General features: G+C 50.9%; 1 protein-coding gene across 1 annotated transcript in view; it reads right to left on the bottom strand.

Moving 5' to 3' along the window:
- Positions 1-9,416: 9,416 nt before the first annotated feature.
- Positions 9,417-15,595, bottom strand: part of RSPO4 (R-spondin 4) — a 31,521-nt gene continuing 25,342 nt past the window's right edge. The window contains exons 4-5 of the mRNA XM_065919171.1: positions 12,153-12,338; positions 9,417-9,520 (exon numbers count right to left, since the gene is read on the bottom strand). Of these exons, the coding sequence (XP_065775243.1) occupies positions 9,417-9,520; positions 12,153-12,338 (290 nt within the window). The remainder of the gene's footprint in view (positions 9,521-12,152; positions 12,339-15,595) is intronic.

Here is a 15,595-nt window from a genome sequence, read left to right as displayed (position 1 = left end):
TCCAGTACTCATGTAGGAATGTGAGAGTTAGCCCATAAAGTAGGCTGAGTGCCTAAGAATTAATGCTTTCGAATTGTGGTATTGGAGATGACTCTTGAGAGTTCATTGAACACCAAAGAGATCAATCCAGTCAATTCTAAAGGAAATCAACCCTGAATATTCAGGGATATGATGCTGAAGCTGAAACTCCAATCCTTTGGCGAAGAGCTGACTCATTGGAAAAGACCCTGGTGCTGGGAAAGATTGAGGGCAGGAGGTGAAGGGGGCAACAGAAGGTGAGATCTTTGGATGGCATCAGCGACTCAATGGACATGACTTTAAGCAAACTCTGGGAGATAGTGAAGGACAGGGAAGCCTGGCGTGCTGCAGTCCACGGGGTTGCAAAGGGTCAGACACCACTTACAGACTGAAGAACAACCATCACTAAGCCATTCTATGTGCCAGTCTTCACACACCTGATATTTTATACTCCAAAACCCCGGGAATGAGTTAATGCTTTTGGCCTCACTGACAGCTGTGAAACGGGAGACTCAGGGAGCAAGGTGACACACCAAAGGATCCACACCCAGTCTGGGGGACTGACTGGTATGCTCAATCGTTTCCACTTTGGGGTGGATCAAGGATACCAGTGATCCCAGGCACAATTTACCCCTGAATCTTGGCATCTGAACAACCCCTTAGCAGAATTTCACATCAGGTCTGCACAAGTAATGGAAATGGAACCCCTGGAGACAGAGTGAAACTTGCTGTGGGATGGCCTGCAGGGCCTCACCTCGGAAGCTGCCTCTTGGTCTTTGGCAGGCAACTGGGGTGCCCACACTTGGGGATCAAAGGTGGGGTCTCACTCTGCACTTAAGGACGTGTCTCTAAGGCACTGTCTGAAAAATGCTTCATTTCAGAATTTCTGTCAAAGCCCTTTGAATTTTTATTAAGGATATAATGATCAGTTTGCAAAATGTCTCCAAAGTATTTCATTTTTACTTTTTGGACTTGGTAATATATTTCTATCTCTGAAAAGTCGAAAGGAACAAAAGAGAAAAGCAAATCTCCTTTCCATGCCCTTCAACCCCAGCCCATGCACACCACACTGGGCTGTGCCACTGGCCTTGCCCAGGTAACAGTGGGTCTCGGGATTGCTCTGGGCCAGCACGCCGCCTGCTTCCTCAGTTTTCTCAGCTGCACGGTGTTCGTTCCAAGCTATTGTAGCTTAAACAGATCTCTTAGATTGTAACAGATTGTAGAGTAAACAGATCTCTTATAGAGTTCAGGATGTTTCCAATTTTTTGTGATCACACATAGCCTGCGAGGAATAGCCAAGTATCATGTATGCTTGTTACTTTGCACTTGAACAAGGCTAATTAGAGGATCAATCACTAGAAGTGAATTGTCAGGTCAGGGGACATGCGCAATGTAATTCTGATAGATGTTGTCTACTGCAGAGGTTGGGCTTCCCTGTCAGCTGTAGAGGTTGGCCTTTTCCTTTCTGTAGGGTTTGGGCTTCCCTGGGGAAGGTAGGAGTGAGTGCCAGAAGTTGACCCACAGCCCAATGGTTTGAAATTCTGGCTCTTTGCCAATCAGATAGGTGGAAAATAGCTCTGTGTGATTTTATTGTCGTTTAATTTGAGTGAGGTTGACCATCTTCGCTAGTGCGTGTGAATTCTTATTCTGGATCAATGTTTTTGCCATAAAATAGCAAAGCCTTTGGGTGCCCTTGCATGAATGAAAGGGCAGCCTGGTGGAGGGCAACGGTTTGAGCTCCCATTCCACTGCTTACTTTCTGAGACTCAGATTCCTTGTCTGTAAAAAATACAAGAATAATAATAAAATCTCCTCCAGAGAGACCTAGCAGAGCACAAATGTAAGTTTTTAATGTTAAGTGCCTGGCACAAGTTCCTGGCTCAACTTAGTGCATAAGAAATGTTTGTTGAGTGAATAATCAAATATGTCATAATAAAAACTTTTATTGAGCACTAGCTGTGTATATATAAACCCTTGCTCTTACGTTAACCTATTTAATCCTCACAGTGACAATGGGAGGGACACCCATTTTCCCCTTCTACAGATGAGGAAACTGAGGCACAGAGAAAACCAGAGTGTGTCAGTCACTCAGTTGTGTTCGACTCTTTGTGACCCTGTGGACTGTAGCCCACCAGATTCCTCTGTCCACGGAATTTTCCAGGCATGAATACTGAAGTGAGAAAACCAGAGGGTCTTGCCAAAAGGCTCAGCAATGGAGATGGGATTGATGGCCTTGCTGTCGTCTGTCCCTCCACCCTAGGAGAGAGGTACCACGGTCAACCCCTGTTTCCATTGTCTGTTGCTATAAAACCTCCCAACCTGAGAGGTGAAAAGCATCAATCATTTTACTGCGCTCATGAGGTCTGAGGATCGGAGTCCAGACAGAACAGAGCAGGGCTGGCTTATCTCTGCCGGGTCCTTTGGCTGGGAAGACACTACAGCTGGGGCTAGAAAGGCCGGGGCTGGCAGACCCACTCTGGAGATGGCTTCTTTAGTGGCAGGTCTGGCTGGATGATAATCTGCCTTGTGGGTGGCAGGTTGAATGGAAAAGCACTGCTAAAGGTGAGGCTGCGAGTCATGGAGGGCAGGGTGGGGAGCCAGCAGGCCCCAGTGTTGTAGCCACGCGTCCTGGGAAACAAACTCACTCAGAAGGACAATGCAGATAGTGGAGTGCAGTTTATTACACCAGCGGGCCCAAGGCAGAGTCTCCTCTTAGCCAAGGACCCTGTCCAGCATTTGTGAAAATCTTTTATACCCCATGTGTACGTGTCTGAACCCACCATCCCAAATTCCTTGAGACTTACATAAACTAAGAAAGGGTAAATACAATCCCAATAACTCCATCACTCATGTGCCATGCGCTCACACAGTTAAACAATTAGCCAATAATCAATAAGCACGAGGTTACACTCCAATAGGTACAGAAAAATTTATGGCCTGTCTGGAGGAAGGGGTGATCAGTGTATATGTTCTCTTAGGCGATGAGTAACCTGGATACAATCTTCAAGATTCCCCTGTCTGGAGGGGGTCTTATCCTTCTGTTGTCATTTCCATAGACACTAAACAGAGTTCAGAGTCCATTGGAGAGGTGGCCAAACATGATCAGCATGAACAGTCCTAAGATGGAGTCCAGGCCCTATGAATTCCTTCTTCACCAGGGCTGTGTCCCCATGTTCCAGGGTCTAACAGCCTAAGAGCCTCAGGAGTTCTGGGCTTGGCACCCCCACGAGCAGCTTCCTCTCCAGACCTCTCTGCACCTACTCTTTCCTTGAGCTGGGACCCTCCCCGCCCATTACATTCACACCTCCTCATTCGTCAGTTCCCAGTTTGGCTCTCTGGTCCTGGAAATGGAGCTCCCAGATTTGCTGTCCCTCCTCCTAGATCCTGCCCCCTGTGGAGGGGCCTTATCACACCATTGTATGGACTTGTCCACAGGCTGAAAGCTCCAGGGACAAGGTCTGGGTCCTTATCACCAACACCCAGCACAGCCCCAGGCACACAGCAGGCACTTTGCACATATTTACCAAGTGGATAAAGAGATGAGATCAATGACTTTTGAATGGCTTTAACTTGAGCCTCAATTTCCTCTTCTATAAGCTGGTTTTCAGGGATGCTGTGAAGGTGGCAGGAGATAAAGGATGTGAAAATATATGCACATAAGAGGCAGGCAGAAAATGGGAGTTAATATAATCTATACTGAAGAGGGGAAAGCACAGACAATGAGATACTGCTCCTAAAACACTTAGCAGTGTCTGGCACACAGTAGGTACTCAATACATAGAAGATATTCTTGTTATTAGTCAGCATTATTGTTATTACTATTTCTTTTATTGTTGTTGTTATAAGAAAGCAGATTTCCTGAGCCAGAAGGACCCATAGCATGGTTTTCATACATGTGGAAATGGAAATGGAACCTATGAAGCTCCAGAAGTTGGGGGTAGGGTGGGTATGTTGTATGTCTTTGCAAGAGGTTCAGAATTGCCACCATCATGGAGACTGGCTATGGAATGTTGGGTGAACTTCCTCTGCTGATCTGTTTCCCTTCTGTGTGAGAAAGGGCCTGGGCTCTGGACCTCACGCCTGACCCTCCGGAGCTGTGTGAATGCCGCTTATCTCATTGCCACTGGTGGGCTGTTGCAAGCCTGTTCCTGGTTGGGCAGCGCCCTCTAGTGACAGAAGGTGGGTAGAACAAGTACCGTGGTGCCTGGTCAGGCAGGTGTATGAAGTGAGCACAGGCCAAGCAGAGAGGCGGCCTGGGGAGAGAGCCTTAGTGGGCCTCGCTGGAGTGGGGCCTACAGGGGTCAGGTAGGGAAGCCTAAACTTGGGTTACACTGTTGTTCTCTCCCTCTGGGGTAGTCCGGAGGGGCCAGCTGCCAGAACCTCCCCATGTATTCTGTGTGACTGCCCTCTCTTGCTGGGTGGCCCCACCAGTTTCTGAGCTTCTCTCTGAGCTTGATCTGCAAAAGGTGGTCACCTGGGAGGGTCTTCTTCCAAGGAATGGCCTCAAATTCTGGGGAGAATGTGGGTGAGGCTGAGATGGTCAAGGCTGCATATTGTCACCCTGCTTATTTAACTTAGAAGCAGAGTCCCTCAAGCAAAATACCAGGCTGAATGACTCACAAGCTGGAATCAAGATAGCCAGGAGAAACATCAACAACTTCAGATACACGGATGATACCACTCTTAGGGCAGAAAGCGAAGAAAAACTAAAGAACTTCTTGATGAAAATGAAAGAGAAGAGTGAAAAACTGGCTTAAAACTCAACATTCATAAAACTAAGATCATGGTATCTGGTCCCATCACTTCATGGCAAATAGATGGGGGGAAAGTGGAAGCAGTGACAGACTTTGTATCCTTAGGCTCCAAAATCACTGTGGATGGTGACTGCAGTCCCAAGATTAAAAGATGCTTGCTCCTTGGAAGAAAAGCAACAACAAACCTCAACAGCGTATTAAAGAGCAGAGATATCACTTTGCCAACAAAGGTCTGTATAGTCAAAACTGTGGTTTTTCCAGTAGTCATGTATGAATGTGAGAGCTGGACCATAAAGAAGGCTGGGTGCCAAAGAATTGAAGCTTTCAAATTGTGGTGCTGGGGAAGACTCTTGAGAGTCCCTTGAACTGCAAGGAGACCAAACCAGTCAATCCTAAAGGAAATCAACCCTGAATATTCACTGGGAGGACTGATGTTGAAGTTGATGCTCCAATACTTTAGCCACCTGATGTGAAGAGCTGACTCACTGGAAAAGACCCTGATGCTGGGAAAGATTGAGGGCAGGAGGAGAAGGGGGTGACAGAAGATGAGATGGTTGGATGACATCAGGGACACAATGGACATGAGTTTGAGCAAACTTTGGGGGATAGTGAGGGATGGGAAGCCTGGCATGCGGCAGTCCACAGTGTCACAAAGAGCTGGAGATGACAGCGACAGAGAACAACAGGAGCTGGGGTGGAAGGGCAATGAACGGCCTGAGATCCAAAGGTTGTCAGAGGGGTTTAGGACCTGAAGAAACTTCATCTCCTAATTTGAAAATGTTTAGAAAAAACCTTGTCTACAGCCCCCAGTTGGGTGGGGCAGAGAACCAGGTCCTCTGAGGCAAAGAATATGGTCAGGGGATAGCAGGACTGGAACTTTCTATTCCTGTCTTCATGTCTTGGAATTTTGGAATTTAGAACATTCAACATCCTAGAATTTGACGCTTATCAGAAAACTCTGTGTGGAATATCAACTCTGTAGAATCAGATTATGCCTTGAGATTGGAATCAGAAGTACAGTCAACTCCACTTTAGACCCAGTAACCTGGGACTGGAGGTCATCCGAGAGTGTCCTTTGCCCCGAGTCTAGCCTTGGAATGAATGTTGACTCCCACTTCAGTACAGTTCAGTCGCTCAGTAGTGTCCAACTCTTTCTGACACCAAGGACTGCAGTATGCCAGGCTTTCCTGTCCATCACCAACTCCCGGAGCTAACTCAAACTTATATGCATCGAGTTGGTGATGCCATCCAACCATCTCATCCTCTGTCTTCCCCTTCTCCTCCTGCCTTCAATCTTTCCCAGCATCAGGGTCTTTTCAAATGAGTCAGTTCTTCACCTTGGGTGGTTAAAGTATTGGAGCTTCAGCTTCAGTATCAGTCCTTCCAATTAATATCCAGGACTGATTTCCTTTAGGATGGACTGGTTGGATCTCTTTGCAGTCTAAGGGACTGTCAAGAGTCTTCTCCAACACCACAGTTCAGAAGCATCAATTCTTTATGGCCCTCAGCTTTCTTTATAGTCCAACTCTCACATCCATACTTGACTACTGGAAAAACCATAGCTTTGACTAGATGGACCTTTGTTGGCAAAATAATGTCTTTTCTTTTTAATATGCTGTCTAAGTTGGTCATATCTTTTCTTCCAAGGAGCAAGCATCTTTTAATTTCATGGCTGCAGTCACCATCTGCAGTGATTTTGGAGCCCAAGAAAATAAAGTCTCTCACTGTTTTCATTGTTTCCCATCTATTTGCCATGAAGTGATGGGACCAGATGCCATGATCTTAGTTTTCTGAATGTTGAGCTTTAAGTCAACTTTTTCACTCTCCTCTTTCACTTTCATCAAGAGGCTCTTGAGTTCTTCTTTGCTTTCTGCCATAAGGGTGGTGTCATCTGCATATCCAAGGTTATTGATATTTCTCCTCGCAATCTTGATTCCAGCTTGTGCTTCAACCAGCCCGGCATTTCACATGATGTACTCTGCATATAAGTTAAATAAGCAGGGTGACAATATACAGCCTTGATGTACTCCTTTCCTGATTTGGAACCCAGTCTGTTGTTCTATGTCCAGTTCTGACTGTTGCTTCTTGACCTGCATACAGATTTCTCAGGAGGCAGATCAGGTGTTCTAGTATCCTCTAGAGGTCTAGTAACCTCTTTAAGAGTTTTTCACCATTTGTCATGATCCACACAGTTAAAGGCTTTGGCGTAATCAATTTGCTCTCACTGTCTGCTCCTAAATTTGTTCACAATTAGTTAAGTCTGGGACAGGGCCCCGAAATCTGAATTTTTAGGCAGCACCAGAAAATGCTGTTAGGCCACCTAGGTTTTTGTTGTTGCTCTTTAGTCACTTCAGTCATACTTGACTCTTTGTGACCCCATGGACTGTAGCCCACCAGGCTCCTCTGTCCCTGGGATTTTCCAGGCTAGAATACTGGAGTGGGTTGCCATATCCTACCTCAGGGCATCTTCTCCACCCAGGGATGGAAGCTGTGTCTCCTACTTGGCAGGTTGATTCTTTACCACTGAGTCACCTGGGAAGACCCCTCCCCCAGGTTGGGCAATGGATTTAACCCAGTTATGCCTCCCCTTCATCCATCAAAAGAGGGCATTGAGGCCCAGAACAAGGAAATGATTTGGCCTTGACCCTTCTGGTTGCCGGTGACAAGCTGAGACTTGAACCTGTGCCTCTCAGCGCTAACCGCCCCCCCGCCAATAGCTGCCCAGGGAGTTTAGATAGCTCTGTGGAACTGTCACACCTCCTAGGTGTCCCTGACCCTCCAGACATGTCATACAGGGCACAGATGAGTTCCTGGGGCCTCTCCTGTGATCTTGGGGCTGAGAGGTACAGGAGTAGGGGAGCACAGCTCTCATCTGCCTCTGGCTGAGCCCCCTTCTTGTGAGAGGCCTGGAGGGGCTGAGGGCCCCAAAATTCCCCACCCAGTCCCTTACACACTCTGGTCCTCTGGTGTCTGGGCAATTCCAGAGAAAACCACTCCACGTGGTTTTGGTTCAATTACTCCAAACTCATCAGGATCATGACTTTGCAACACCACTTGATGCCCAAGAAGCATCTGTGAGTTTCTTTTCCCTTTATTAAAAAAAAAAGTGGGGTCTTGAAACAACAACAGAGCACTTCAGAGGCACAAACTTTTGCAGAAGAGAAGCTAGTGGTCTTGCCAGGCAAGGGGCTCTCGCTGACCTCAGGGAGACAAAGAATGAGGCCTTGGGGGACAGGGCCCCCAGAGTCTGTTGGAGGCAATGATAGGGGATCCGCCTGTGCCAGGTGGAGGGAAGCCTGAGGGTGGGCGCTGTCTCTGGGCGGGGTTGTCCTTCTTCATCACCTTCAGCCTCTCCTCTGGCCCGCTGACACCTCCATTCCCAGGCCACCCTGGGGCCCTGGGGTCTCATGCTCTCCTTGTTCTTGGCTGCTGGCAATGCCAATGCAGGAAGCACCACTTTCTGGGGAGTTAGGAGAGCAAAGGAAGAGGGAGGCACTTGATGGTGGAATGACAGGCAGTGAGGAGATGCCTTGTCTTGCTCTTCCTGCTGGTGTATGGCCTCGGCTGGTGGTTGGGGGCTGCCACAGGCTGGGGTGTCAGGGGTGAGGTGAGTGAGGAGGGGGATCCTCCCTTACTCCTGACCCGACAACTTCCTTCCTCACCTCCCCAAGGCTCCCAAAGCTTCCTCGCACCTGTGGGTTTGCTGAGCAAGTGAGCAAGTGGAAGGCACAGCCCATGGGATCCCTGGGTGACCTTGGACAAGTCCCTTCTCGGCCTCAGTCTCCCCAGAGGTACAGCAAGCAGGAGGAGCTGGGGGGAACGGAGTGGCCTGGAGAATCTTGAAGTTCCTTGCAGCCTGCATGGCCTCTTCTGGGATGAGCTGGGATGCAGGACATAGGTGAGCAGGGGCTCGGGAAGCAGGGGCCAGGGAACCTTGAGAGGGAGGGTGCTGAGGGAGCATTGATGGGTGCAGCAGGAAGCTTCCAGAAAGGTGGCCTCGGCACAAGGCTGGCTGTCCCACCAGAGGCCCCGTCACAGCTCCTCCATGGCCAGCTGGGGTATCTGAAAGCCCGCGGAGTCTCTTCTAGGGGCTTTCCAGGGAAGCTGGGGGTTGTGGAGATGCCTCTAGGGATTGGCTAGAGCTGGAGGCATCCACACCTCTGGGTTCCGAAGTATCCTCAGGAGTGGAAGTAGGGCTCTCAGGACTCAACAAGCCTGCCAGGGCTGTGGCCTGGGCCCCACTCTTAGAAATATCTTCTCTGCAACGGGGCTGAGGAAAGTCAGGGAAAGACCTAGAATAAAAGAGTGCGCTTTCTTTAAGGAGGAATAGAGAGTGAGGAGTTGGGGGGCGGGGTGCGCAGGAGTTGGTCTCTGTCTTAGCATGTGCGTGGTGGTGGGGGGGACACAGTGAAGAAAAACAGGAGGAAAGGAAAAGATGAAAGGAAAGCAAGAAATAGGAGAAAGGAGGGGTAGGAAGGAGGGGGAAACCGAGGTGGCAGAAATGTAGGAAATACAGGAGAAAAAAGAGAGGAGATGTGAGTGAGAAAAAGAGAACAGGGAAGGGAGAGGAGGGGGAACAGCTAGAGAGTGAAGGGGCGAGAAGAACTCTTGAAGCGGCCGACGCCCTGGCTGCGGGCTGGGCGCCTAGGTGGGCGCGGACCGGGGCTTCCCGTCCCCCCGGCCGTCCAGCTTCCGGTCCTTGCGCGGGCGCCGCTCTCTCTGGCCCTTCTTCCGATTGGGGTTTCTCTCTGCAACAAGAGCACAGAGTGTTGTTGCTGAGGCCATCCTGACAGACGAGGGGTACCCCCACTCCCCGCAGCAGGCTCGGAATGACACAGGGGTGCTGACCTGACAATCACTTCTTTTGGGAGTTGGGACGGCAGCATCACGTACCCTAAACTGGACACTCTCAATTCCTTAGTGGGTAAACAGGGCATTGACATGTGGGGCACCACCCATGCTGGGCATCTGCTCATCAGGCCTCGAGGTCCATGTGGCCCCCTTTGTCGAGCCTTAGGGTGGCTTTGGGGGGCGGGGGCCAGGGCCCGCCCACGTGCACTCACTGCGAGGTTTACGGGGCTCTTTGCGGGAGACTCAACACCTTTCACCAGGGTCTCAGCACCAACCTCCCCACTTAGCTCCTGGCCCAGCTCTGCCCTCAAACAACAACAGTGACAGCAGCACTTGGGTTGCCAGCTGTGGCTCCAGGTGCCCTGTGTATCTCATCTCCAGGATATCCGGGAGGCAAGGGCAGCCCGGATGCCCCACATGATGCCGTCATTGGGCTCTGTACCCACTGGCTCTCCCACCGTGGGGAGTGGATGCAAACCCCAGACCTGCCAGGGAATCCTGACCCCACTTTGCCCCCCACCCCCCATGGAGCTGGCGTGAGTGTCTAGCACAAATACACAATCAAGTCCCATTTCTCAGGTGAGGCAACTGAGGCCCAGGAGGGCCCTCGCTTACTCAGAGGCACAGCCTAGGCTGGAGTTCTGGGCATTACTTTTGAGTGACTCCGGGCTCGCCTGGAGCAAAAGACCACATCGTCTCCGTGGCCTGTCCCCCAACCCCCGCCCTTGCTCACACCATCCTCGTCACTGGCAGGTTCATGCCACCGCCACACCTGCGCACTTGCTGTGCCCTCTGCCTGGAATGCTCTTCCTGTTGTTAGCAGTTGCCAACAAGCAAGAAGACGGAGGCATGGGTGGGAGCAAAAAAGTGAAAGTCGCTCAGTCGTGTCCGACTCTTTATGACCCGGAGTAGATAGTCCATGGAATTCTCCAGGCCAGAATATTGGAGTGGGTGGCCTTTCCCTCCTCCCGGGGATCTTCCCAACCCAGGGATGGAACCCAGGTCTCCTGCACTGCAGGTGGTTTCTTTACCAGCTGAGCCACCAGGGAAGCCCAAGAATACTGGAGTGGGTAGCCTATCCCTTCTCCAGCAGATCTTCCCAACCCAGGAATCAAACTGGGGTCTCCTGCATTGCAGGCTGATTCTTTACCAACTGAGCTATCAGGGAATCTGGTGGGACCAAGGACAGCCCTAAATTTCTGGTTTAAAAGTGTCTGCACAGCCAGACCCTCTTCTTGCATCACTGGCCCCACACTCTTCTACAGGAGCTGCTGGGTGCTTCCCTGGGTCTGGGGTCTCTTAGTTTCTCTGGTCCCATCTCAAACTCATCCCCTGTCCCCAACTGCCCACCATACGTGGGACAGTCCCCCAGGAAGAAGGTTCATCCTGTCCAGTACCCTAACGGCTGCCCCAGCCTCACAGAGCGAGGAATCAGCCCGCTCAGAGCCGACCTCTGTCTTGTGTGTGGATGAATGCCAAGTGCTGCGGAACACCTGTCCCATTGCTGACTACTCTAGGGCCACCAGTGTGCTGTCAAACAGGAGGTGAGGCAGCTCTGTTGGACTTTACAGAGAACTGGTCGCCATTTGGGAAACTGCATCTCTGATGGCAACGTGGTGTGCCTGAGGCCCTGACTGTGGACGGCTACCGCCCTGGCTGTGAGGTGACTTCAGTCAGTACTCTCTGGCGTGTGGCACCCAGGCACGGCCATAATGAGATTTGTCTCTCCTTATAGTTAGGCACTATGCGTGGGTGCCTGCTAAGTCCCTCAGTCTTGTCCGACTCTTTGTGACCCTATGGATCATAGCCCACCAGGCCCCTCTGTCCATGGGATTCTCCAGGCAAGAATACTGGAGTGGGTTGCCATGCCCTCCTCCAGGGGATCTTCCCGACCCAGGGATCAAACTCTCATCTCTTACATCTCCTGCATTGCCAGTCGTGTTCTTTAGCACGAGCGCCACCTGGGAGGCCCAGTTAGGTACTACACTGATTTTTCTTTTTTAATAACCAGCGCAAGTGGGTCACATTATCCATGACTTTGTTTCAGAGTGTCAAGGGGGTGTCCCAAGTCCTTTATTATAGGAGGTATCAGTCTGAAGGGGTCTCAAACCCCTGCTGGAAAGGACAAGCGTGATCTTCCCAAGGGGTCTGAGGCTGACCCTGGCAGGAGGACACTGGGGAGGGCAATGCCCAACACACAGGAAGGTGGGGCTAGTGGGGGCTTCGGGCAGCCTTGTGCTGGGCTGTGCTGAGTCGCTCAGTTGCCTCTGACTCTTTGTGACCCCATGGCCTGTAGCTCACCAGGCTCCTCTGTCCATGGGGATTCTCCAGGCAAGAATACTGGCATGGGCTTCAGGCGGTCTTCCCAACCCAGGGATTGAACCCAGGTCTCCTGCATCGCAGGTGGATTCTTTACCACTGAGCCACTAGCGAAGCCCTCAGGCAGCCTTACAGGGGCGCTTTGTGGGGTCTGGGTGCTGTGGTCACTATGCCCTGCCTGTTGCCCACCATGCCCACCCTGGTGCTCACCTCCTGGGCAGGGCCTCCGGATGGGGCATTTCCTTGACTCAGACAGCACCTGGCAGGTGGCTGCCTCCTCCCGCCCGGCCCGGCCGGCCTCCCGCACGCGGGTCTCCAGACCCCAGGCCGAGCCGCAGGTCTTCCCGTTGTGCGTGCAAGGGCTCCAGTTGCCCCAGGGGCTCAGCTCACACTCCTCTGGAGGGGTGGAGGGGGAGACAGAGACGGATGGGGTCAGTTGGCAGTGAGTGCCCCTCAGATCAAGTGCTGGGTCTGAGGGGTTCAGCTCCCTGAAGACACCATCTCCACGTGTGAGAGTCCCAGGCTATCATTAAGGAGCCAAGGGGGAATGTTTAAACAGCTACTTCTGAGATCCTGGGATGAGAGCGGTACTAATGCAAACACAGGCTGCGGCGAGCCAGAGTGACCAACTGTGTGGTTTTAAAGGGGAAGGCTTCCCTGAGGAGGTGACATAGGAGCCAGAGGAAGAGCAGACTTATCAGCTGGCAGTGGAAAGAAGTGCATCCCAGGTAGCTGTGCACAGCCCTGGAGGCCTGGCCATCCTGTGTGGGGCACGAGGATGCTGTAGTGGTGGGCAGAGTGAAGGTTCAGGACAGGAGGGACAGGAAACAGGCTGCATGGTTGGCTGGGAGGCCCTCAGGGCCAAGACCTGGTTTCTGAACCTGATCTTGTGCCTCTGATAAGCTTTAGGAGGTGGGAGTTACACTGTGCTGTTGTGAGGAAAAATGAGGTCATGGATAGAAAAGGTAGGGAGTAATTTTTTTTTTTTTAATATATGAATATATAATATATAGTATTCTTTCACATTTGGTTCTTTTAAGAGTCCTGGAAAGGTAGGCAGAGAATAGGGCAGCTCTTAATACCTCTGCTTTGCAGATTAGGACACGGAGGCCTAGAGCAGGTAAGGGGTAAGCCGAAGCTCCAACCCTTTGACCATCTTATGCAAAGAGCCAACTCATTGGAAAAGACCTGGATACTGGGAAAGATGGAGGGCAGGAGAAGAAGGGGGCAACAGAAGATGAGATGGTTGGATGGCAACACTGACTCAATGGACAGAGTTTGAGCAAGCTCCAGGAGATGGGGAAGGACAGGGAAGCCTGAAGTGCTGCAGTCCACGGGGTCAGAAAAGAGTCAGACACGACTGAGCGGACAACAATTAGGGAAAAGAGGTGATTGCACAGCAGAACCACAAGTGTTTACGATCCAGCAGGGCCCAGTACCCAGGTCTCCAGACCCTGGAACGATGGTCCTTCACAGACGCATTCATCTGGGAGCACGGTCTGAGCACCTGCCGTGTGCCTCTTGCCGTGCGGGTGCCCAGGTGAGGCAGGGAAGGGACAGCCCCGGGTCTGCCTCCCAGAGCTCACCGTCTTCAGCAGTGGGGCTGAAAGGCAGGGCGCTTGTACAGATAGGGAAGCTCCAGCAGCACTAGGAGACCAGGAGGCCCCGTCCTGAGCCACCAGGTGGGCTTCCTAGAGGAGGAGACTCCTGATCTGAGTCTTGAAGTGGGCATGGGGATGTCAGCCAGATTCAGGGAGGAGCAGGAAGGACAAGTGCTCCAGTTGAAAGAAATGAAAGTGAAAGTGTTAAGTCGCTCAGTCGTGTCTCTTTGTGACCCCATGACTGTAGCCCGCCAGGCTCCTCTGTCCATTCTCCAGGCAAGGAAACTGGACTGGGTTGCCATTCCCTTCTCCAGGGGATCTTCTTGACCCAGGGATCGAACCCTGGTCTCCTGCATTGCAGGCAGATTCTTTACCATATGAAAGTGAAAGTGAAGTCACTCAGTCCTGTCCGATTCTTTGCGACCCTGTGGACTGTAGCCTACCAGGCTCCTCCCTCCATGGGATTCTCCAGGCAGGAATACTGGAGTGGGTTGCCATTTCCTTCTCCAGGGGATCTTCTTGACCCAGGAATCGAACCCAGGTCTCCCACATTGCAGATGCTTTAACCTCTGAGCCACTAGGGAAGCCCCCAGAAAAGCCCATAGTTGAAAGAAATACCCCAAGCGAAATCTCCAGATAACTCTGCCCTCCATGGGGAAGCTGGGGCACAGACTCAAATGGAGGAGGAAAAACCTGATAGAGTTGGAGAGGTGGCAGATGGGGGCTACATTGCCCACAGCTTGGGGAACAGTGGGAGCCACTGAGGGGCCTTGAGCAGAAGAGAAACCTGATCGGATTGTCATTCTCAGATCATCGCTCTGGCTTCTGGAATAAGAGACAGTGTGGGCTGCAGACAGTGAGACTGGAGGCAGGCATATGGGCAAGAGGCTGTGGCCAAGATCATAGCAATGCGCAGAGGGTGGGGAGAGAAAGCGATGTTTGGGTGTAGGGTGGGGGAAAAGGGAAAGGAAGGCTGGGGCAAGTTTGGAAGCTTTATTCCGCTTCATTTCCCCCAAAGTTTTTTTAACCACCTAACATCTGTATTTATTCTTGTGTGTCTTCTGTCTCCACAGTAAAATGTCAAGTCTACAAGAGCAGAAACTTTTTCTGTTTTGTTCACTAATATGTCTTCAATGACTTGGAAAGTGCCTGGAGCATAGAAGATACTCTAGCAAATATTTCCCGAGTGGATAAACAAGATTGGATTGGATGTAGGATGACAGGCAAGAGTCCACAGTGATGCCCATGCTGCCAGGATGGCCAGCCTGTGGGTGGTGGAGCAGGTCATTGAAGGAGGAAGCCCAGAGGAAGCACCAGGCTGGGGATGGGCAGGGAGGGAAGAAGGCATCCTCAGGGCAGGTGAGGATGTGAGTCTGCTGCCCGTGAGAAAATGAAGCTGAGGAGAGCGAGTTAGGAGCCATCAGTGTTTGGAATGACTGTGAACATGAGCCCAGAGAGACTGTGTGGGCAGAGATATGTGATTCAGGTGAGAACGCTGGGGAACAGCCTCATAAAAGGACAGATCACAGAAGCGGTGCTCACATGGGAGTCTGAAAAGGAGTAGGGGGAAAACAGAGCAGTCATGACAACTAATATGACAGGTAATAATAATGACATATATTAAGCACTTACTGTGCCAGCTACTGTATTAAGTACTTTAAAGTGTATTAATTAATTCACCCATTACAACAATCCTCTCCATAAAGTAGATTTTATGTTCTATTGTAATTTTTTTAACATTTGGAGAAACTGAAGGACAGAGAGCTTAACTGACTTGCTCAAGATCACTAATGGGTGATTTTTAGAGATAGCATTTGAACCCAGGTCTTATTCCAAAATCAATGCTCTTCTTCTGTGCTCTGCAGCTGCCCTTGGCAATAATAATGATGTAGATGTTGGTAGTAATAGTAATCATCACAATGGTGCCTATGATGGGTCTAGGGTATTGAAGTGTTCCTATGTGTCCCTGACATGGCATTGGGTTTCCCATCATCACGTGACATTCTGCTATGGTTTCTTCCAGGTCTCCTGACACCCCTCACCAGCCCCTGC

This window comes from Muntiacus reevesi, chromosome 2 (genome assembly GCF_963930625.1).
Source record: "Muntiacus reevesi chromosome 2, mMunRee1.1, whole genome shotgun sequence".
Lineage (NCBI taxonomy): Eukaryota > Metazoa > Chordata > Mammalia > Artiodactyla > Cervidae > Muntiacus > Muntiacus reevesi.
This window is presented reverse-complemented; position numbering and strand designations above follow the sequence as displayed.